Source organism: Fusarium pseudograminearum, chromosome 2 (assembly GCF_000303195.2).
Source record: "Fusarium pseudograminearum CS3096 chromosome 2, whole genome shotgun sequence".
NCBI lineage: Eukaryota > Fungi > Ascomycota > Sordariomycetes > Hypocreales > Nectriaceae > Fusarium > Fusarium pseudograminearum.
In genome coordinates, this window is record NC_031952.1 from 2,325,046 (window position 1) to 2,347,943 (window position 22,898).

The following is a 22,898-nucleotide window of genomic DNA, read 5'->3' on the forward strand; positions in this document are numbered from 1 at the left end:
TGGATGAATGGCGGTTATGTGCAAGTGAGAATGTAATCTGATAGACGCCGCCAACAACTGGTAAGACGGAAACAGGATTATAATAACGATATTGAGATATAACAAGACGTCTTGAAGCTGGGTTGGATGGTTGGGATTAAAAGAAAAGTAAGGGGAGAAGGGAAGGAGCTGAAAAATGGAGGAGGATCGAGGTAGATGAATGAAGAGCTTTGGAGTAAGGCAGTCACGATATGTACATATGTAGAAGTTTGGATCGGGATAATGGGGTCGACTGGGGTGGTCTCTCTTGGTGTGTCGTCAATGGGAAAGAAGTACTTACATACAGACTTTCAATAAGGTTTCTTTGCACAGAGTGGCGTGTGCCTCCAACCTCGATGCACGAAGCATTTGCTCGGTTCTGCTACTTGCACCCCCAGTACGGGCAGAACCAGACGAAGAGAACGAGATGAAAATGAATGAGCGCAGAGACCAGTCAGTGCTGGGTCAAGCAAGGTAAGGCCGACTCTAGGAAGCAAACCCAGCTAGAACGGAGTGAGACTAAAGCACCAGCAGAGCTACAGAGTACGTACTCTCCCAACAGAGCGAGAGCAGGCCCCCCCTCCAACTGCTCTGAACAGCTTCTCGCCTTGGCATCCTTCTGTGTTAGCATCCTTGCTAGTTCCTCTCTTGAGACGGGATCTCTCAGGACAGGACGCCAGGCACTAAAAGCGACTAGCGCGGGAGGGCTGAAAGAGAATCATGGGCCCAGTTGTTGGTTCCAACACAGACAAGGTCTCTGACGAAGCTGGAGGACCTACCTACCTACCTGTTGTGCAAAGTACGTCCATAAACATCCCATGGAGTCATCCCGAGAGCAAGAGTGCCATGCTGTACCGTACCAAAGTCTAAATCCAAAAAGGAGGAGGCGGGAATGCTGAGATAACCAATGACAAAAACAGCAGTTAGATAACATCGCGATTCTCGTACATTAATAGTTTCTATTAGCACAACATTAGCCCTAACCACAATCACCTTTCTAGACGAGGATGCCCACCACTTTACGTATTGGCAGCTGGAAGACTTAATGACAATGCAGGAGAGGAGACCTACCAACACTTGATCTGGGTAAGTCTAGTGCAGTATGCAAAGGTCTAGACATGTATGTACAGGTGCAGGCCCTGGCACTGTACCACCACCACCAGTAGGCCGGAGCTGGAGCCGGAAAGAAGAACAGGGGTGGCACATAGATTGACATGGGGCGGGGGGTGTGATATGTCTGCATTCTGCAGGTGTGGGTCAAGATGAGTTGGGGTGCGAGACATTCAATTGAAGACACAAACCACGTCTTCAGAAGCAATTGTGTTTGGTAGTAAGGTCATACTCTGCTCGGCTGGTGAGAAAAGAGGCAACGAAGCTGCCGTACAAAAGACTGGCCGAAGTACTTGCACGTACTTTATCTGCTCGGGTAAAAGGTAAGCTGAAAAGACAGATGTTATCAAGACCTGCTACAGCCGAGAACCAGGCACTCTGTACTGCCGAAAACTTTGCCAATACAGTTATTCAGCTGCCCAGCGACAACCTCGATAGAGCGCCATTCGCTGCAATTACAGGCATTTGAGTTGAAGCTTCGCGATGACCTGACGGTGCGCCCGGATCCGCCTCGCTCATCGGCATCAAAGATAACCATGGATCAAGCTCCCAGCCTTCTCTTCTGCTGGATCTAGCTAACTGTCTGGCCTTGTTGATCTTCGTCTACTGTGCTCTGGCACACGGGATCTCCATCCCCGTCCCTACTTTTCACTACGTGGCTTGGGCCAGATCGGGAACCAGGGGGTAAGAAAGCGGCTGACGCCCGCCCTGGACGAATGGCACGCAAATCGCTTCCACAGAATACCTTCCTACACTCAGAACGATCAATTCTTCTTATTTAATCACTCCTTTTTTCTTGATTCCCTCCTCACTACTTACCTTGGTGGCTCTGGCTCCAACTGGTCTTGACCCTCGGGTTGTTCCGTTGGATAACGGACCTACCTCGTCATGCTGAAAACAGATGTCGTCTCCTGAGCCCAGGGGCCGCTAGACTGACGAACGAACCGCCGGGATTGCATGGCAGTCCGTGCCTCTCCAAGTAAAACAATTTATTATGGTTTTTGGACGCAAAGAAATGCAGTCCCGACTGTGGGCTGGCGGCTGCTTTTGTTGGCTGTTCGGGAGAGGTTGTCTGTCTTCGACCCTAGTACCCCGGCTGTGGCAGTGGCGGAAACCGACCAGCTGGACTCTGTTTCTTTTGCAACCCCTGAAGGCGTCGAGCACAACGGGGACGGCGTCCGGAAGGCGTCCCTGATGGTACCAAGATGGGGTGCAGATGATGCTTGTCATAAATGGTGGTGGTGGTGGTCGCGTTGATAGTTGTGTCGGTAATGTACAGTACCACCTACAGTACCTTAGTAGGTACATTTCATTACACGTAGCAGAGGATTGTGTTCAATGTCTTTGGCTGTCTACCTAGTCATGATAGGAAACGCTTATTAAAACCGTGAAATAAAAGAGAAAAGGTGTGCCTGCTAATATGGATCGTGTGAGTGAACGCAGCATACAACGTGGCAGGTGAACACCTCCTTCCCTCTTACGTTTGCTCGCTCGCTCGCTTATTCACTCACTTGCAACAGAAGAAACAGTCCAGGCATCTTTTGCAGATGGGCCACGCTAGCGACCAGGTACACACGAGCCTTGGGTGACCTGGAAGCTACTAAAGGCTGTCAAGGACTCGAAGGCCAGACCAATACTTTCGAAAATACGTGGAGAAAAGAAGGGAAGGGGAGGGGGGAAAGACTTTAGTCGAAAGCTGGACCCTGAATTTGAAACCCTCGGCAACAGCGAAGTTGAGAAGAGTTCGTCGTTGACAAAACGAAGACTGGTGCTAGCAAACCCAATATGCCGGGTCCGTGTTGGACTTACCCAATCCGCCGAACAAGAAAAGCCTAGAACTTCACGGAGGGAACCCTCAGCATGGGAATGGCCAATCCTCGATAGAGGTTCGGCCGCCAGGGCCTAGAACATTGTCCCTCATCTAATGGCTCGATGTGTTCAAGTCCACGGTAGTTCTTTGACTGACACACCGTATATCTCGCTCGCGTCAGGTCTGGAATCCCAGGACAAAAGAGAGAGAGAAAGACAAGCGAAGAAAGCAAAAAAAACATGAACGACGGGTGTCTAGCGGAAGCCTCAGTGCCGAACTTAGCGCTGCGTCAGGGACAAAAGGAATGGGCATGCAGTCCGTCCCTTTTCAGAAATTGTCTGCGCACTGCTCTGCGGATTCAACACCAAGGCAATATTCTTACTTTAAAGTGTCTGTCAGCAGGGGGCAGACACCAGCGAAGGAGCCTCAAAAGCCACATCCAGCTTCTCCCCTGCCAAGATTTGTGGTGTTCTGCCATCCCGATATGTCAAGACCCTGGCTTAACGGCATGGCTGATTTGAAATACATTCGTCGTTGTGATATTTGTTTCAGGAACATTTAAAGATGAGAAAGAGAACAGTTGAGGAAAAGAAACTGCTGGTCTCACCTAAAATTCCTTGCATGCGTACTGCTACATGTGCTGAATTGTACTGCACTGCACTCATATTGTAGGGTAAATTGCTTGCTCGTCAGCTTTGATTAAAACTTACCATCCTGTAGGGTACAGATGCATATAAGTACATGTTTATTTATTTATTTATCGATTGAATATTGTTATTATTAAACAACAACAACCATAATGTGAAGCATCTTTGCCAAGCGTGTTGCTTCCGTGTCAGCGTGTCCACTTGGGTGTCAGGGTCCCCTGCCACACTCCCGTGTCCATGGTTCGAGTTGCAGCGCAGATCAACAAATATTGGGAATTTGCTTTGTCTTGCCTGAGATCAGCGAGCCCTTGCTTGTTGTAAAACGTTACGGAGAGTTTGGATACATAGAGTGACCATACTGTACTATGCCTATGAAAAGCACAATTGCCATTACTCCATTTTATTGTTAATTAACTTTACGATCATGTCTACCGGTCGTAAGCTAAGCTGCCCAATGACAATCATTATTCTGCCAACCGCAAATCAAAGCTCGCACAACATGCTGCATACTGTAGGTATTTGGATTGCTCCGATACCCCTGTCGATTACGTTGCTGCACTATGACCCATTGATTTACAGACAACGCCCTTACCTGTCCGTGCCTTCTTACAGTAACCACCCACCGTCATGGACCCCTTGAGCATTCCCCAGGTTTGATTGTTTGATCTTGTCCTGTATTAGGAAAATAGAACTTTGTGACAACAGAAGAGTGATTGATTCTCAGTAAGCGGGTTAGCATAAGCAAAAGTCTCTGCTCATCTGCGTTACAGCAGCGTCATTTCACTGCTTTACACTTGTTCCGTCCAGAGACGGCCTAGCTGACAACATTCAGCTGAGAAGAAGTCGTATTCACTTCCATTTTCTCTGGAGCCAAAAGTTGTTGAACAGATCACACTAGTGAACAAGGCTATCGAAAGAGATTGGGCCTCTCTTCCACCGGATCGCTGTTCCATGCCCTCCCCCCTTGTCCACGGTTACATTGTGACCCCTGTCCAGGTCTCAGATGCACACCCCTTCTCTACTGACACTCGTACTTACAAGAGGAGCTAATGCTGGTTGAGCGACCGGGGAGAATGCTTAGTTCTTGAGACCATCGTGGATCCCGGGCGCAACGCCAACGCCATCACAAACGCAAACACCTTGCCCTGTTCTGTTTTGCCCTTGTCCCTTGTCCCTCGCCCCTTTCGCGCTTCCGCCGCCATCAACGGATAGGTTCAGCCATGCCAACCAAGCTCCTGGGAACGCATCGAGAAAAAGAGGCGTTCAACTCCCGCCGGCAAACGACGCAAGTCATCACTGGTAAACTTTGCCAGCAGCAGCCCTTTCCCCAACTTTGTTCCCTTTTGGGCACTGGCCTCGCGCTGCCACTATTTTGTTATTGATATGATCGCTCCATCAGGCCCATCGGGTAAGGCGGCCAAGCCATATTCACGTCCTGGGTAAGTAAGTATCAAATAAACTAACTGGTTGGAATGAATGTGGGTTGGAATGCTAAGCTTGTCCTCGACTTTAATGCTTTGAGTTCACAATGGTAGAAAACGCCCCATCAAGTTTCGTTAGATTAGACGCAGTACAGTACAGTACATGTTCCGGTTTGTATGTAGCATGTGGATATAGACTGTGATGATTGGCAACGGTATCACGGGGTAAAAGATCATTTTCGTACGCATCCTGTATATCAATTAACCTTGATTAGCTGAGTGTCATCCCCGCTGGAACAAAAAAGAAGAGTGAGAATGGAATACGTGGTAAAACACACATACGGAGTTGCCAACGTACCATACTTAAGTAACTATTATGTGTCGATTGCCACATAGTAATCTAGAAGCAAATACCATTATATCTTCCTTGGAAGTCGAGCAACGTCGAGACTCTCATTAACCGACGATCATATCCCGATACGCACCAGACCTTGTGTAACAACACTAGGTGCTATGTACATTAGTTTCTATACCCACGATAAATGGAAAGGTCGCCCTTCGCCGACTAGATGTCTTTCAATCAGCGTATTGCCAAGCAAAAAGAATGGAACGTGGTTGGCATTGACGCAACTCTGCTGCTTCAAACGGTTCTCCATGTCTTGGATCAGCGTTCTGCTTAGCGCTAGGGCGCCATGGTAGTTGGCAGGAAATAAGGATGTCTATCAGATAACAAGCTAGCTTAGACAGAGACTAGCTACAGCATCCCCTCGCATAGTCTATCCATCTGGACACATGCTGATGCAACGGTACAGAATTCTTATGTCGAATTGAGGTCTCAGATGAACGTCTCAATCTCGGACCCAGTAGGCCGCCTGAGACAACAAATATTAGGCTTACGACTCTGCACGAGGAAAACCCTGCCCTACAAGCACTTTGCATGCAACTAGACAACACGTACCTTACGGATGCCTTACGCGAATCCAGTATGTCTCACCATACCATGCATGTTGTTGGTGGAGGCAGCCCCAGCTTACTGCCACTTAGCTTATCACAACGGTTTTGCAGAAAATGATATTTCAATCGGTCTGTCTGTTTCGAAACAGACGAAGTGATAAATTCTGTAGGATTCTTTTGAACAAAAATTATGTCGAGAGGATAAAGATGCACTCAATTGGTTGCAACCACCTCCTCTGCTGCGAAGAAATGACTGTGTCTCATGTTTCCGATGCAATTAAACCCTCCAACTCTATCACGAGCTAATCCATGTTAATCCTTGAATTGATGATGCGGCCAGTCATCTTGAACAATTGAGTTTAGCGATACACCACAATCATCCCTTTGAGCATGCGTAGTCCAGTATTGATATCCACCGCTTTGTTGTCATTGGCATGTATGCTTACTCCATTGCCTGTCATTCTTTGTTCGGCTTTCTCCCATTGCATTTATTGTCTTCCCACTCATGCGAGGCCTTGCTTTGGGTTGCCAAGCAAAACATTATCTGTATGACCGAATGCGTACGTCGACAACAGCAAACCACTGGTGCCGAAGTACTTGCATACACAGAGAGTACTTTGGTTGTAGAACACGGCCCAGACTCAGCTCAGACCCATGCTTTGGGCCGCCCGCAAACCCAGGGAGTTTTGGTCAGGGATGGCCGTGAACGCTGGGATCAGTGCCATGGGTTCCGACAGGATTTAGAATCTACCTATTTAACACCTCGGAGATACATAGTTGCATAGCTCCCGCAATTGGCCATGCCATGCTTGCGTCTTTTTGGCAGCCATTGACCATTAACTGGATTTGCCTATCTTAATAGCTGCTCAACTTTATCAGGTTACGGCCTCATAGTAGTCTCATTCATGGTTTTCTACCAGGGCCCCTAGGCAAGCCCAAGTAATGCTGGCCATCATTGTCTTGGCGCGATGATTTTACTGATGTTAGATGATAATAAAAAGAATGAAACAAACTCGGCAAGACAAAAGGAGCCCGGTCACGTAAAGACTTCATCACATGGTTGTACTCGTCTAACATCCCCGAATTTAGGCAAGGCGAAGAAGACGATGTCTTGACGTTAATCTATTTCCTGACTAGTTGATGCGGGAGATGAGGCTCTAGAGGCCTCGGTTTTCATGTTACTCGCGAATAGCAGTCCGGGTTTGGGCTAAATCGCCCCATCGCGGAATAAGATACGCAAACCCGATTGAAGGGGGGCAGCGTTTTGATGCTACAGTAATGTCCAAAACAGCAATATTGACAGCTTCGATTAAGTAATGTTCGTCAGAATGTCACCATCTTACGATTTTTAGAGAGTGATGGACTCTATTCATTGGTTGGGTTGCCTGTCATTGATGCTTGATACTTTCTGCTAGTCTGCGTCACGACGCTCACTACCTAGGCACCTACGATTAGAACTTGGCATGGGCTCAGGCTGAAGGCCGTGTGTTCCTGCTGAACTGATATCTGGGTACATGTTAGAATAACCAGGCTCTCTTAAGCCCATGACGTACTACTCCTGCAGTTGTAATCGTCTGTGTCCTGCTACAAGAAAGCTTCTTCACAATGGCGAGACGACCCATCTCTCACTATTGACTATTAGGGCATCACGCGCACTTGGGGAGTCATCTGCAACACGGTCGAATTTACACTTCGGGGTGTGCGGGGTAAAATGATGAGCGATCTGGTTCGAAAAAATGAACTGATCTTCGATAGACCGTTACTCACTTGTGGTGGATCAAGATCATGGGCAACTCAAATTGACGGGAACTACAAGCAAGTGGCACTATAGTTATTAGAGATGATGCTAGGCAGCGTGTGCATATGCATTCCATCTGTATGGGTTAACGGGTTTAGCGATGGCACCGTTCGTTTCAGTTGAGGGAAAGAAAAACCATGTCATCGTCATGACAGGTGTGACTTGTTTGAATTGTTGTTTGCGAATTGACAGCCTTTGGGCTCTGAACATGAAAGGAAAGAACTCTCGATGTTCCCTCACAACACCTTGCCTCGGTACGTGCTAAGTAGCCTAGGTAACGAACGACCCAAGAACCCAGAACATGACTAATCCATATTGGTGAACTGTTCTCCCCCACACATACCCAGGTACTACTAATAAGGTCACCCAGATCTTCCTTTTACAAGTGCTTGTCCCTGTCAAAGAGGCTGCGGAATCCTACCGCCACAGTCAAAGCCAAGAGCTTTTTACAAGAGCCCCTTTCTGGGGTGTGCGGGGATTGCACCCAGCTATCCTTGATCCATGGGCCATGGCACAGTTAGCTCGGCTGGACCATCGCAGAATCGAAAAAAAGAGAATCGGTAGCGTCGGTTCAAACTCTACCTGACCACGGACTTGTCGTCGAGTATGTCTATCTGTGTTTATCAGAACCTAGGTGTAAGTCTATACCTGCTAATACCTTCACCTGCGATGCTGGACACGACAACCGTCCGGCAAACGGTTGCGGACTCGGTTTTCGAATACGGAAGACGCCATACCCCAAAAATCTACAGTACTTCATCCACAGTCTATAAGCAAGCATTTGAGCAGTTGGTATGACAGAGCTGGTCAAATCAATGTTTCTGATGGCCGACCGGCTACACATGCTGCAGCCAATAACCTCACAGTCAGCACAACTCCATCCTCAACAGAACAACATCACACCATTGCCGAATTACCTAACAAACATTCAATGTCTACTTGAACAAACCCATGTATCAATCAATGCACATGATGACCATTGCAACTATCTGTATAGTCATGCAGGACGAGTGAGTGAGACTACGACCATCTGTTATGGCAATATGCCCCGTCGATGCGAAACCAGGTGCCATGTGCTGGAAAACGAGATCCTCGAAAGCCAGGGGCACTGGCAGACTAACCGCAAGCCATCCGTGTGCCAAATTAACTCGGTGGACCGCAGATTGATGGCGTCTACCGCTGGTGGAGCCCTACCCTTACGCCTCTTGTCAGGTGTGCCAGGCAGCTTGGTGATAAGGCTAGCATAAACGTCACGCCAATGCAAGCTGTCTAGCCTGAGCACTGACGAAACGGGAATCGTGCCATAAGGCGGAGCAACTAAAGATCGAGACCATTCATCATTTATCCCCCCATCGCACTGGTCTATCAGACTGAATTCCTCACCTATCCCGGTAGCACGGAACGTTATGGATCCCATTCCTCCATACTGCACGAGTGTAGAGGGTTTCTTTACACCATGCCCAAGGCTACTAGAGATTTAAAATCGCCGACTTCTTACGTATCACAATGATGGCGTCTTATACTTTCTTGGTCAAGAGCTCAGCAACCCGACCCACGCTTCTTCTAGGGAACATGCGAAGGTACTTACCGTGCCGAGACAACTAGTCTGGTCATGGTCATCGCGGCAAGCGAACTTTGCACGACAGGAGTGGATACGAATGATTATGAGGATAACCTGATATGTGACGATATAACATTCACACTCGTGCAAGGCGAAATCATAGGGAAACTGTGTCGGGACAGCTGAACCATTTATTCTCTATATATATGTAGTGTGACCGTTGCACGACCAGGGGTTTGGACGCGCCACAGCGATAACCTGTTGAGATATTGATCCGATCCATATCCTTGGAACCTCTCGGACGACATGTGCTGGTCTCTGCTACACCACATTATCAACTTTCTGGCGTATCTGGCTGTTCCTGGAAGAAAGGGTCGTTCACCAACAACGATTGCTCATGTAGCAGACCTTCACGACGAGCTCGGGAATATCCCGCTAGTTTCCGGGTGTCGCTTCCCTTGAAGTAATCTCCGTCCAAGAACGGGGAGATAATCTGACGCAAGTGATGATCGTTCTCAGGGGTTCGGGTTTTCTCTAATGATCATATAGAGTATTATGTCGAATTCCAAACGACTCCAGGATCTATATCTAAAATCCTAGCAATCGTTGCAAGTACCAGCAGTCTTTTCTAACACCAAGGCGCCGCAAACGGTACAGATCTGCAAAAAGGATCCCTGCGTCGATCGTTCCTGGTGGCGTTTCATCACCAAGCTTCTCGCAAGCTAGGTAACCTAACTGCCTTTGGTCGTTCTGTGAAGACGTTAGACTAGCTTTGATGTGATATCAAGAACCTGATGGGCCTCTTACTATGTACCAAGTTTCCAGGCAAACAGAGCACTCCAGACGGTGTTCCCAAATGTTTGCGAGACATCCAGTGTGATGAGAGGACCTAAGCTGAACATCCATGAGTACTCTACGTACACCCCGCCTCCAGGGGCGGCCGCTCATGATTGGTTATCCTGGTGGACTCCATGCAAAGACATTGAATATTTGCAGACTTGCTTTTTTTTCAAGGCCATGTCAACGGGGCATGACCGGTGAGGACAGACAAGATTGACCGTGGACTAGAGCCGCGCCTTGCGACAACATATACGAGGATCAGGCTATGTAATGGTGTGCGCGCTCAGCGACATTTTCTGGCTCGAAGATTCAACACTGCGGCTTAGTCACCGATCTTTATGATGCTTGCCCTTGACATATCAGCAACAGGCTGATTCAACTTGGGCTACCCACTGCAACGAGAAATCAGATGAAAGATGAAGCTCTAGTGAATATTGCGTTGGTACGTATCTGTGATATAAAGGCATAAATGCATGCTGCTGTGTGACCTACAGTGGAGAAGTGAATATCAAGCTAACATTTGGTGACATCTCAACTCACCACAGCTTGATGGTGGCCAGAAGTTGGAACTGCGAGAAATATACAATACACAGAAAATATAAGACGATGTCGCCGGTGGTGCAGACTTGGTGATCTCGAGCTCAACTTCAATGTCCAGCACTGCATCAGACTTGACATAGGTATGCTGGAGTACATAGCATGAACTCTCCAGTCAGTCCTGGGCACAGTTGCTCAGGGAACATTCACCACTTCCGACCCCGGCCTCGTTATGGTGTAACCAGCGACTTGGAGGTTGAGTATATGAGTCTGCGTGCAGTATCTAAGACGACGACGACGGAGTTAATCTTACATAGTACTAGAATCGTGGTACAGAATCACTGCTACCCAAGCCGCTGGTAGAAGGCTGTAGAGACACTAGACCACACTTTGCCCTGTGGAACGAAAAGCAACTTCAGTTTTAGGCCCCCGCTAAAGAAAAAAAAAAGAAAAGGTATTGATTACTTCATGGAACCATGGGGTAGCCCAACTCGCTTGACCATGCAGGCGAAATTTAAATCTTGATGAGCCAGTACCTATAGGGCACGATCAATAATAAGCATATGCGCCCCCTAGTATGTTAATATTGTCCATGGATGTATCCTTGTTATGATCCGCGCTAGGTTGATCCTTTGGGGTTTGAGTAATCTAGATGCAAGATTTGCTGACAATTTGAAGGACAACCCGTGTTCAACCCCAATTCTATTATTGGCATGTTGGTTCACCTAACTGGCGGGACGACACTTTTGTGAGCAATATTTAATTCTGCAACCGAAGTTATCTTCCGGCTGCCTCCTTAGGCACCAATGACTGACATGACCGGTTACACTTCATGCTGCTTATAAGCATTATGAGCTCTGGTGTTGTTTACAATATATTCACGGATCGCTCCCAGCTGTGGAGAGAGTACCTGCGCGCTGCTGTGTTGAACTTTGTGATACAGAGCCACTCTCTAGGCATCAATGGTATGATACGGCAGTCCACTGTTTGACGATATTGACAAGTCACTATTCACAGCTTTATCGAGCTCGTCTCGGCGTCTCAGCTTGAATGGTTCGGTGTCGTTCTTATTTGGCCGCCTGGCTATCATGGATAGTTGTTTTGTGAGAACCCTGAAGGCTCGGTAGCAATGATATCTCTCTTACCACAGCGGGTACTTACCGTTATCAATTGAGGCTCACTTTCTCTATGGCTCCCTTTCCTAAGCAATATCTTGTATCCAGCGCATACAGCTATAAGTAATCGGGGCTGTGCGTCTCTCGAACGCATAAGACCTGGCAGTCCATAGTTACTATCTAGTAGAGACCACAGTTCGCACAACTTACTAACTATGTGGGCATATGCTGTGAGTGTATTGTGCTTGATAGAAATTTGGGCGCGCCTGATCTCAAATAGTCACTTTTTGCCGTTGTCAAATTTCCCTATCGAAATAGCGGACGTTATGCTTCCTCCTACCGAAACTGAGCTTTCTATGTATACATTGAAGAAACTACGAAAGATTCTAGTATTACTGAGCTTCAGGCGGAGAGCATTTTTGTCACTATGTGCAGAAAGCCGATGGATATTGAGAATTCATCATGTTCCAAACTTCCAATATCTCAAGCACAACTCACTATCACGGATTGTCCCTGAGCTGTTTAAAAGACTACAATGCCAGATTTTACTTCTGGGCTCTTCTAATTTAATGATTGTGTGATTGAACTGGGATCATTACCCAATCTTGTCTATTTGTAGCTGCACGGCGTTCTCTGTTTGTTCTTGGGTAGTCACCTGGTTGGAAGAAATGGTTTTGAAACCGAGCCTCACGCCTGCCGAAACTCTACACTCCAGGAAGCTCTTATAGATCTGGTAGAAGTGATTCTTCATTCTTTGTATATTTGAGGTTATAGTAGGGTCTTAGAACTCGCTCTGTGTATGTTGATCCACTCGCATGTTCGGTCATGTTATAGGGTAGTCTTTCGAGCACCGTGTGAGTCAAACTCACGTCTTATCGTCCACATTCATACAGGGTAAAGTTAGATGCGATGACAAGTTATTGACGTAAACCAAGACCAGCATGTTACATTTGGTTACTAATTTACATCGCTCAGTTGATGAAGCGGGCGGGCACTGCCGTGGCGTATCAATCGGGGTCTTCACGGCGAAGTTGCGGCGAAAACATGGCACAAAGGCCAACCTCTCGCAATTCGAGAAAACCTGCACCTGGTGTAAACTTAGTCGCTTATGGTAAAGAATTGCGTCCCTCTTTGCCACCACTACTGCGTGTCTGGCAGGGCCTGACCTTGGCTTAACGTCTACTGTGAGCTCATGCTGCGTCTCTAAGACATCGAATTGTGTGATTGCTGAGAGGGACTTTCAGCAAATTGAACTTGATGGAATCGTGAAGAAATAGTTCTTGGGGTTTCTGTGAGCCGATGAATTATTCATTGAGAGTCTGAAATTGCCGAGACGGAGTTACCGAGAGTTTATAAATGGACGCATGAGCAAACGAGGGGACGTATACTGTCCAACTTCCGATGATGAGTACAGTAAAGACTTCGATGGGCTCGGTGAAGATATGCTCTCAGGTCTCGATGCTGCCCCATGCCTCGAGTCAGGACTGCGTATGAGGAAGAATCACCGGAAGGTAAAAAAAGCCAACAGAAGAGCCCCAACTACTCGAATTCATCTCCTTCAAGTTGACTCATACTTGTAACTCTGTCAATTATTGCAAATTGTTAACAGAACTGCCATTGAATCATTATAGCTATGTTGCTGGGCCAGCCTCTCTATATCAGTACATGATGACATTTATTGTCTTCCTTATTTCAGACTTTGTTTTAAGATCAGGTACCAACCACAAGGATAAATTGCAATGTGAAGTGATGAGATAGTTAGCATCAATCGATGGGACTCCAATTTGTGAAACTAAATACAACAATAAAATAACATATGATATCATTAAAATCATGGCCGGGAAAGAAACCCTTCGTTATACAATGCACACAATTATGAAACGCTTGATTTGACTCCTCATATCCATTTTGTTTGTTCTGGTTCCGCTCATAGCTTCGAAGCAGGGCTAGGGGGTCCAGCTTGAGTAATCTCGTTGTATAGAAGCCTGGTTATAAAAGTTAGTAATATGATCTTACGAAATGCCATGGGTATGGTTTGCACTTACGATGTAAGGAAGTCAGCATAGTCCTCGCCGGTAACCTGACCGGAGAAGTATTGAGCGGCAAGGTGGTATTTGTTTCCCTTGGGGCCAGAGGCAGCAAGCTGGTCGGCAGTCTCCTTGAGGAGCTTTAGAGCATACGACTTGTCAACACGCTTGCCATCGGCGGTGCTGACACCATGCTTGACCCACTGCCAGAGCTGACTGCGAGAGACTTCGGCTGTGGCAGCGTCCTCCATAAGGTAGTTGATGGGAACACATCCCACTCCCCGAATCCAAGCCTCCATGTAACCGAGACCAATGTTGAGGTTCTTCTTGATACCCTCCTCTGTGATGGTGCCTGGGACGTTCATGTTGAGCAAGTCGTTCTGGCCGATGGTGACATCGTCTCTGCGTACGAAAAGCTGGTTAGGAGTGGGCATATGCTTGTCGAAGATCTCGGTAGCGATGCTGGCCAGAGCGGGATGAGCAACCCAGGTGCCGTCATGGCCAGCACGAACTTCACGAAGCTTATCGGCGCGGACGCCCTCCATGGCCTTGTCGTTTGCGGCGTCGTCGTTCTTGATGGGAATCTGAGCAGCCATGCCGCCCATAGCGTGAACGCCTCGCTTGTGGCAAGTTTGGATAAGGAGCTTCACATATGACTCCATGAAGGGCACAGTCATGGTGACAGCGGAACGGTCAGGAAGGACAAAGTTGGGGTTGTTGCGGAACTTCTTGATGACGCTGAAGATGTAGTCCCATCGACCGCAGTTAAGTCCAGAGCTGTGGTCACGGAGCTCGTAGATGATCTCGTCCATCTCGAAAGCGGCAAGAATGGTCTCAATAAGGACAGTGCCTCGAATCGTACCTCGGGGCATGCCAATGTAGTCCTGGGCAAGGTTGAAGGCATCGTTCCAAAGACGTGCCTCAAGGTGGCTCTCCATCTTGGGGAGGTAAAAATAAGGACCGAATCCCTGGCGCTGTGTCTCGAAAGCATTGTGGAAGAAGTACAGGCCGAAGTCGAAGAGAGAACCAGAAATAGGCTCGCCATCAACGGTGACATGCTTCTCTTCAAGGTGCCAGCCACGAGGACGGACAATCAGAGTGGGCAGCTTACGATCGGTACGAAGCTTATATTCCTTGGGCCCTTGACTGAAGTCGACTTGGCGACGGTTGGCGTCGTAGAGGTTGACTTGTCCGTTGATCATGTTGTCCCAAGTAGGGGCACTTGAATCTGATTGTGAAGTTAGCGAACTTATTTCCAACCCATGCGACAATTTGCTCCTGAACATCGTATTCATGAGAAACAGTCGCACCATTAATTGATAGAGACTTACCCTCGAAATCAGCCATATAAGTGTAGACGTTGGCATTCAGCGCGTTGACAACCATCTTCCGGTCAGTGGGGCCGGTGATCTCAACACGACGGTCCACCAAACCGGGGGCCGGAGCGGCACCCTTCCATGTAGGGTTTTCGCGAATGTGCTTGGTCTCAGGAAGGAAATCGGGTAGAACACCTCGATCAAGCTCAGCCTGGCGAGCCTTGCGGCGCTCAAGCAGGTTCTTGCGTCGCTCATTGAAGGAGCGGTGCAGAAGAGCAAGGAAACCCAAAGCCTCAGGAGTGAGGATCTTCCGGTGGATCTCATCGACCTTGCCAGAGACGGAAACGCCCTGGAGGACGGAATCGAGAGAAGCCATTGTGATTGCGTTTGGTGAGATGAATGGATGTATACTAATTTGCCTGGGAGCGATGAGGGGTGAAAGGCTGATGTATCTTATGTACTGTAGAAGGGACTTTCACGTGTCGATTGAGATGGGTGACGATGGTTCCGGCAATGAGATGCTAATGCGGGCACATGTAAGAAGCTCTGGTAGTTGCCGTGAAGTTGCAGCTAATGCTTCTGGAGTTCGGGCTCACTGTAGAGATGGACAGCGACAGATGGGGAATTAAGTATAAAGCACAGAACGAAAGAACTTTGGACTTGCAACACGGAGGTTATATAGTCTCGAGGTATTGAAATTGAAGCAACAGTGCTCCGCATATCGAATTCCCAAATACGGAACGTGCCTCGGACTACAGCCGAGAGGTGTCTCCACGTCATTAGCACCACCGGGCCTGGGGAAGATAAAACCATCCCCATGAAATCATTCTACATAACGCCGAGATCATCTCGTCTCGTACATTGAAGTCCGAGAGGTCAACTTTTGGATCAGTGAGATTGTACATCATATGATATTGCTCATCGCAATTCTTTTGTCGCATAGAATTCACAAAGTATTTACCAACAAGCAGTTGACTTTGTAGAGCTTTTTACAGCAACGACGGCCTGCCAGCAGACGGAAATGCAATTCCCATGCTGAGGTCTCAACTCGGTGACTAAAACGACCGGCCATCGTCCGTCCCGCTCGGTAGCCATCGGCCTGGCTCGGGTGGAAGGAGTGAAGCTCATGAGCTCGATGCAGCCACCAAAGTAGACAAGATCTGACACTAAAAGATCCAAGGTGAACGAACTGCTTGTGGGGAAGGAGAGAAGGTGGCCAACTGCCGTGACGACCCGTGGAGAGGTACTTAGATCGCTGAAAAAGGTACTTGCAGATGGACACATCTCCACCAAATTTGGCGGGGGTTGCGGGCACAGCAATGTATGCCTTTGGCTGAGCTCAAGTACCCCACGATTAGAGTAGCTTCCCCATCTTACAATGACTGCATCGCCTGCCTTCGGCCATTTCCCTAGAAATTGGAATTGATGGCTTCACTTGCCTCAAGATTTCTGACTCGGTCGAAGACCGAGTCGTCACAGTTCGATTTCCACCATCATAGAAACCTTACAAGTTTGAACGCTAACTACACCCTTTGAACCTCGGCTGTGTTCCGAAATCATTTCACAGGCACCGTCGGCCTTGTCCTCCGAGCCATCGAGCCGAGGATAAGAGCATGCTGCTCCCTTCAAATGTTGCGCATTCTGGTCGAGTCAATTTTACCAGCGACAAGTTATACGCTGGACACAGAACCCTGGTAAAAACATCAATCTATGCATAGCCTTCTCACCAACTTCCAGGTCCACCTGGAGGACAGTGGGTACCTCGTCAGCATGTAAATTTGGGGCAATCACCCGAATGCCCCAGCTTTTGTACAGCAATTTCGGACTGACATCCGACCGCCGAGGAATAAGGCACATGCAAAGAAGATATGAATTCACGCAAGCAATGATTACTCGATAATGTTAGGTAATAATGAAACATTCCCCTGCGATGCTCTATACATGAACTATGCGAATTGAGCACTCGAATAATACTCCATAATCACAGAGCCCACTGCCCTTGTCTCAGTGGAAGCATATTGTCAGACGTCACAATCAACAGCGAATATCAAAGAGTCTAGATCCCACGTTCAACAGAGCCATTCAGGTAGCATACTAGTCAGTGTATGTGTTTTCAGTGCCAATACCGAGGGTTCGAGTTGCTTATATGTTGCAATCATCAACTTACTCTCATGATGCGGTGCCCGATAGACGATCGCCATTTGATTTAGACCAAATAGCCAGCATTCATGTATTGAAACTCTCATAATAGATAGTTAACGTTATATAAAATGAATGGTATTCAATAATTACTATAAGTAGATAGGGTAACAGTAAAGAAGCGTAGCATATTCCACTGAGATCATTCGTGGTCGGAAGGTTGAGAGATAACACTGTTTTCTCAATGTTGATAATGCTTCGAAGGGACATCATATCCGTTTTATAAGGTTATATGTACAGAAGAAGACAAAGTATACAGCATAATTTTCAAGTGATCTTCGGCACCGAACTGCCTAGTGTTGGATCTCATGCCATATGTTCCAAGACGACTTAGAATTTTGGAGATGAACAGTACTATCTATATGCGAGGGATAGTTGAATTATATGATTCGAGTGGACAGCTAGTCTCTTGTCGGTTCATCAGTTTGTCCATACCCGCTTGCTGGTATACCTACAATATGGAACACATCGAACGCTACTGAGTCACACTAGGACTGGAGATCATACAATATAGTTGATAAGTCAAAATGAAAGCTTGTTCATCTTTATAGTTATCAAGTAACTGACTGACTAATTGGTTGTACAAAGTGTGTGAGCGAGTCAATGGGGGGGAGGGGGGGCTATCAACGAAGACAACAATCGACCCCCAATCATCCAAATCCTTCGCAGACACCAATATTCGCCAGTCCATGTGGATATTAGGAAATTATGACTCCCCAAGTCGTTCCATCAAAGCAGGGCAAGATAAGAAAACAGTAATTCGCACATCCAACTCCTAACAATAAACACATTGTACATGGCTCTGTAACGGATATGACAATCCAACCAACATAACGATAGCCAGATATTAATGTTCGACTCCCGGCATAACCCGTTCTTCACTAGCATAGCCTGGAAGAAAGGAACTGAAAAGAGACTGCAGAATTTCCACATCAAGAGTTGAGCGTCTTGATCATCATCTTCTGCTTGTTCTTGTCGGAAATGACCAGAGCCCTTGTCTCGAACATCATTCTCATGGTATCAACTACCCGATAGAAGCTGCTAGCAGCTCCCCGCTCCTGTGTGAATCGGATAATGCTGAGCGGCTGCTTCTTGCCATGCTCAATCACCGTGATAACCTCGGCTGCAAAGGACACTTCTTTCAGGTTCAAAACTAAAAGACCAGGTTAGTACATTGTGGTACTCGTTGCATATGATGACGTACAGTTCTTATCTGCGACCCGTGCAAATACGATGTTCCTTTGCTTGTCTACCTGAATGTCCCGAATGCCGTACTTGCGCCACTCCCGCAGGAGAATGGTAACCTCCTGTCGTGCGCGTCTTCTCGAAATAGTCATGCAGATATGGTCTGTTGCTGGCTTGACTCTGAACAAACGCGCGAGCCAGTTCTGTTTGACTTCGATGTTTCGTACTGGCCCGGAGTTCGACTCATGCCATGTGGACTGCGATACCTTTGTTGAAGTGTTGGTCTTACCAACGACACTCAACTCGACGGAAGGACGCTCTTCCTTGTCATCAGGCTCTTCTGTTGAAGTTAGGTCCAGTTGTTTTAGTCGTTGATACGGAAAGTTACTTACTTGCGATGGACATGATGGAATCTCTTTGTTTGTTGCTCTTCCAGAAACTAAAGTTGAATGTCTTCTTCTTGGAGGGGGCATCTGTTATAGTAGAATCGCTTCGCTTGCCGTCGCTAGAGGTTAAGTATGAGTTGCAATCTTGCCAGTCGACAGATTCTCGGCCGTTGTTGGATTCGACCTTGGAAGTACGCTTGAACCATGACGTCTTCTTCTTCTTCACTACCGCAGAACTATCATGCGAAGAATGATCCAGGAGTGTTGTATTTGCGGACGTGCCCCCATCTTCGCTGCGTTGAGACGTCGAATCTGGCCCCGGACGTTGAGCAAAGGAAGTGGCATTCCCATGTCGAGGTTCAGTCACCTTCTTTCGCACATTGAGAGGTTTAGGCATCTTGACAGGACTCTCATCTCCTGGTGAATTTACCACTCGAATACTGTTTTCGACTTGGCTAAGGTACTCAATGCCACGGATTCTATCCACCCCTCTCGTTGTCGGCGTGTGAGGAGGGGCTGACACGATACGGGCCTTGTCGTTAGATATGGCTCCTGTTTCGTTGATAGACGGAAGAGCCGCATTCATTTTCGATTTCTGATGGTAAGCCGGGGCTGAGATGACTCGGCGCTCTGCGTGCCTCGTGAGAACGACTGGCTGAGCAACTTTGACTTGATCGGCACGCAGCTCCTCCAAGTGTGAGTCGCCAGTTGTTGGTCGCGACCCGATAGGGGTTGGAACTAGCGAACGTTCATCGTGGCCCTGTAAAGGCGTGGGGAGAGGCGGAAGAGGCCGGTTACTGAAAGATTTGGCCGTCAAGTCAAGAATGTCTGGGGCTGATTCATCCGGAGCGTCGATAGTGAAGGATATGGGCGTTGACTCGTACTGGGTTCTATCCGGTTCTGTGAGTGAGCCAGCAATGGAGTCTTCTTCTATCAATGAGCTCTTGAAAGCTTCGTCGCAATCCTTAGCAATGTTGCTGCTGAAATGGCGCAGTTCTTCCTTGAAGATCTCTGATGCATATCGTGATCCTAATGCTATTCGCATTGCTTGTCCAGAAGCGCGGTTTGTGTTGACTTGAGCCTCATGCCTGTCTTTCGTCTTTGGCAGCACAGTACTTGAGAGTTCTGGAACATCTGGTGTAAATGGTCGAGCCATCTCAAGTTGGTAGGTTGATCCTTGTTCCGTGACATAAGGTGGCACAGAGCCACTCCTATTACCGTTGGTAGAAGTGGACCTCTTCCTAACATGCGTGAAGTCGACTCCTCGTTTGTGGCGCGCGTTGCGTGCATGCGGCGTGCCCTGTCGACTACTGTGCATGGACGACAGTGAGCCTCTCGAGGATAGTAGGCGTCCTGTGGTGGAGGTTCGAGTTGATGTTCCACGTCCACGGCGCGCACTTGATCCGCTTCGAAGCCTTTTTGGTTGCCCGGTGTAAGAGCCATTGTCTAGATAGGAGTGACAATCAATATATGACATTGACTGAAAAGTTTGGGAAGTACGACATCGCAACATACCGTCTTCTTGGAGAGGCTCGTGGCTTGCGGATCTGCCTGGTTCAGTTGCATTCGAGATCACAGTAAACCGTGAAATGGAACGTCCATGACCATTACTGCCCGGCTGCGTGAATTCACAAGTTGACACACGTTTCTTCCATGTACCTGGTTTCATGTGATGATAGTCACTTGTCGAGTGAGCAATTTCGGGCTTGAAGTCTTCTAATTGTTGCTCTCGGTACTGATACAACAACCAATAGAAAGCTTTTTGATCGTTGGGCCTAGTAAAGTTTAGCTATTGGATGGGTAGGGAAAAAAGCATGGTGGACTTACTCATCACATGTGAGCTTCAGCTTCAAATCGTTTTCGCTGAACGTGTGCCACATAGACCGCAGCTGACGAACCAGCTGAGAATCCACGTCTTGAGCGGGCACAGGGGTATATTGAAATCCTTTGCGTATATCAGGAGGTTGACTGTTGAGATCGTCAAGATTGTCAAGATACGCATACTTTTTGACCAAGGGATGGCGCCATATTTCCTTGAGGGTGATGCGCCGGTCGGGGTTGACCTGCAGCATTCGCCTGATCAGGTCCTCGGCCTCTGGGCTGAGGTAATTTGGCATCTCATATTGACCCTTCTTCGTCTTAGACATCATAACGCGTATGTCCGGATCATCAAATGGAAGAGTCGCAGAGAGCATGGCAAAAAGGATGACACCCATACTCCAAAGGTCGGCTTTGTCGCCCCGATATTGTCGGTTCTTGAGGAGTTCGGGTGCTGCGTAATGGGGACTACCACATGCTGTATTGAGCCGATGAGTGTCGGTTTGGTGGAGAGCAGCCATTCCAAAATCAGCAATTTTGATTTTGAGGTTAGCACTGATCAGTATGTTCTCAGGCTTGAGGTCTCGGTGGCAGATGTTGAAGGAATGGCAGTATGAGATGGCGCTGATGATTTGTCGAAAAAAGTAGACGGAGACTTCCTCACTAAGGCGACCCTTCATATTGATAAAGGTGAACAGATCGCCTTGATCAATATATTCGAGTATCAAGTAACTATACTGTCAGCACATTGGAGAAGTGACAGGATCGGCAGTGCCTACACTTCTGAGCGGTTCTCCCAAATATCATATATCTTCATGATGTGCGGGTGCTCGATGAGCTTGAGAATGGCCACTTCTCGTTCGATGGCCATAGGGACACGTATCTCGCCATCAATCTGCTCTGGGAGGTTATTATCCCATTTGCTGAGAGCAGCTAAACTGCTATCCTGTACAAGATATGCCATTCGCCTGTTGACAATCTTGACAGCGGCTAGCTGGTGAGTTACGTTGTGGCGACATAGCCGTACACGTGCAGATGAGCCTTTGCCGAGAGTCTTGCCTAACTGCCAGGGGCCGATGTGCGTCTTATAATTCTTCTTGCTGTGACCACTGCCCGAAGAATCATAAGATGCCCCCGAGTGTCGACGATCATCGTCCATGTCAGTAGGTGGTTTCAATGTAGGATTTCCTTGTGGTTTTGGGCCAGTCGACTGCGGTTGCGTAGGAGGAGGCCGGCCAGAAAAGTATGCAGCCGGATGCCCATAGCTCGCGCGTGGGGGGTTGTTGACGGTCGACGCGGGAGGGCGGTCGTGGCGTGGTTTGTACCGATGAGCCTCCTGAGGGGGATGGTTCGAGTTGATTCGATTCGAAGCTTCAGATAACGGTGAGCGGACATTCGGAATCATAATATCCGCCATTGTGATCGCTGTGGCTGTGGTGAATCAGCACATAGTACTCGCAGCCCCCAGTCGTAAGCCTTTTCCAAATGATGAGGTTGTCAAAATTATGTTTGCGCGTGGAGATATCGATTACTATGATAGCTGCTATTAAAGTCACAAAGACGAGTGAGATAGGTGGACAGGTATAGGTAAAGTATTGTTGTCTAGCAAACAAACCGTACAATGTTTGCGACCAATAGAGAGATGGCAGAGCAGCCAGACAAGAGATGATGAGAAACGAAGGCGCTGAATGAAAGAAAGTGGCTCAAGAATTCGGAATCTAGGCCACCGCAGATGAAGAAGAAACAAAACAAGAGACAAAGTCAAGTTGGGGTGATGGGAGGGAAGTTGCTGAACATGGAATGCAATGTTTACAGTGGGGAGAGATGTTAAGCCAGGCTGGTGGTGCCAGTGATGCTAAGGGAGAAAGGCTGGAATACAATACTTGTATTTCGTTGGTATTTGGCTGGCATCTGCCACCTGCATACACCTGCCAATCTGCCACTGCCAAACCACACACGCTCAGGTATGATGTGGTGGGGAATCTTGGTAAAATAAAGCTGGTCAAAGCTGAAATGGAGGGGTTTCTCTTCCATCAAGGCATCGTGATGCATTCCAGTTCTTTATGCGGTTCGAGACTATGGCCCAATAGTAAGACTGCGTGAATGCTGCCGCAGTCCTCTCAAAGCAGGGAGAAGGCAGAGAGTACTTGGCGAAC

The 22,898-nt window shown here is 47.9% G+C and overlaps 4 protein-coding genes across 4 annotated transcripts; 1 reads left to right on the forward strand and 3 right to left on the reverse strand.

The window, feature by feature from the left end:
• Nucleotides 1–2,212: 2,212 nt before the first annotated feature.
• On the reverse strand, nucleotides 2,213–2,666 carry FPSE_11723 (uncharacterized protein; the record flags this gene model as incomplete). The annotated part of the gene is made up of 2 exons (XM_009264840.1): nucleotides 2,213–2,413; nucleotides 2,640–2,666. 2 exons carry the CDS (start codon nucleotides 2,664–2,666, stop codon nucleotides 2,213–2,215), a joined length of 228 nt encoding a protein of 75 aa, XP_009263115.1.
• A 1,343-nt stretch (nucleotides 2,667–4,009) lies between these two features.
• Nucleotides 4,010–4,635, forward strand: FPSE_11724 (uncharacterized protein; the record flags this gene model as incomplete). The annotated part of the gene is made up of 2 exons (XM_009264841.1): nucleotides 4,010–4,022; nucleotides 4,418–4,635. 2 exons carry the CDS (start codon nucleotides 4,010–4,012, stop codon nucleotides 4,633–4,635), a joined length of 231 nt encoding a protein of 76 aa, XP_009263116.1.
• Nucleotides 4,636–13,738: 9,103 nt separating this feature from the next.
• FPSE_11725 (uncharacterized protein) lies at nucleotides 13,739–15,530 on the reverse strand (the record flags this gene model as incomplete). Its single annotated transcript, XM_009264842.1, has 3 exons — nucleotides 13,739–13,796; nucleotides 13,857–15,066; nucleotides 15,170–15,530. 3 exons carry the CDS (start codon nucleotides 15,528–15,530, stop codon nucleotides 13,739–13,741), a joined length of 1,629 nt encoding a protein of 542 aa, XP_009263117.1.
• A 2,755-nt stretch (nucleotides 15,531–18,285) lies between these two features.
• On the reverse strand, nucleotides 18,286–22,159 carry FPSE_11726 (uncharacterized protein; the record flags this gene model as incomplete). The annotated part of the gene is made up of 6 exons (XM_009264843.1): nucleotides 18,286–18,506; nucleotides 18,558–18,878; nucleotides 18,931–20,370; nucleotides 20,440–20,699; nucleotides 20,752–21,474; nucleotides 21,522–22,159. 6 exons carry the CDS (start codon nucleotides 22,157–22,159, stop codon nucleotides 18,286–18,288), a joined length of 3,603 nt encoding a protein of 1,200 aa, XP_009263118.1.
• Between the last annotated feature and the right edge of the window lie 739 nt (nucleotides 22,160–22,898).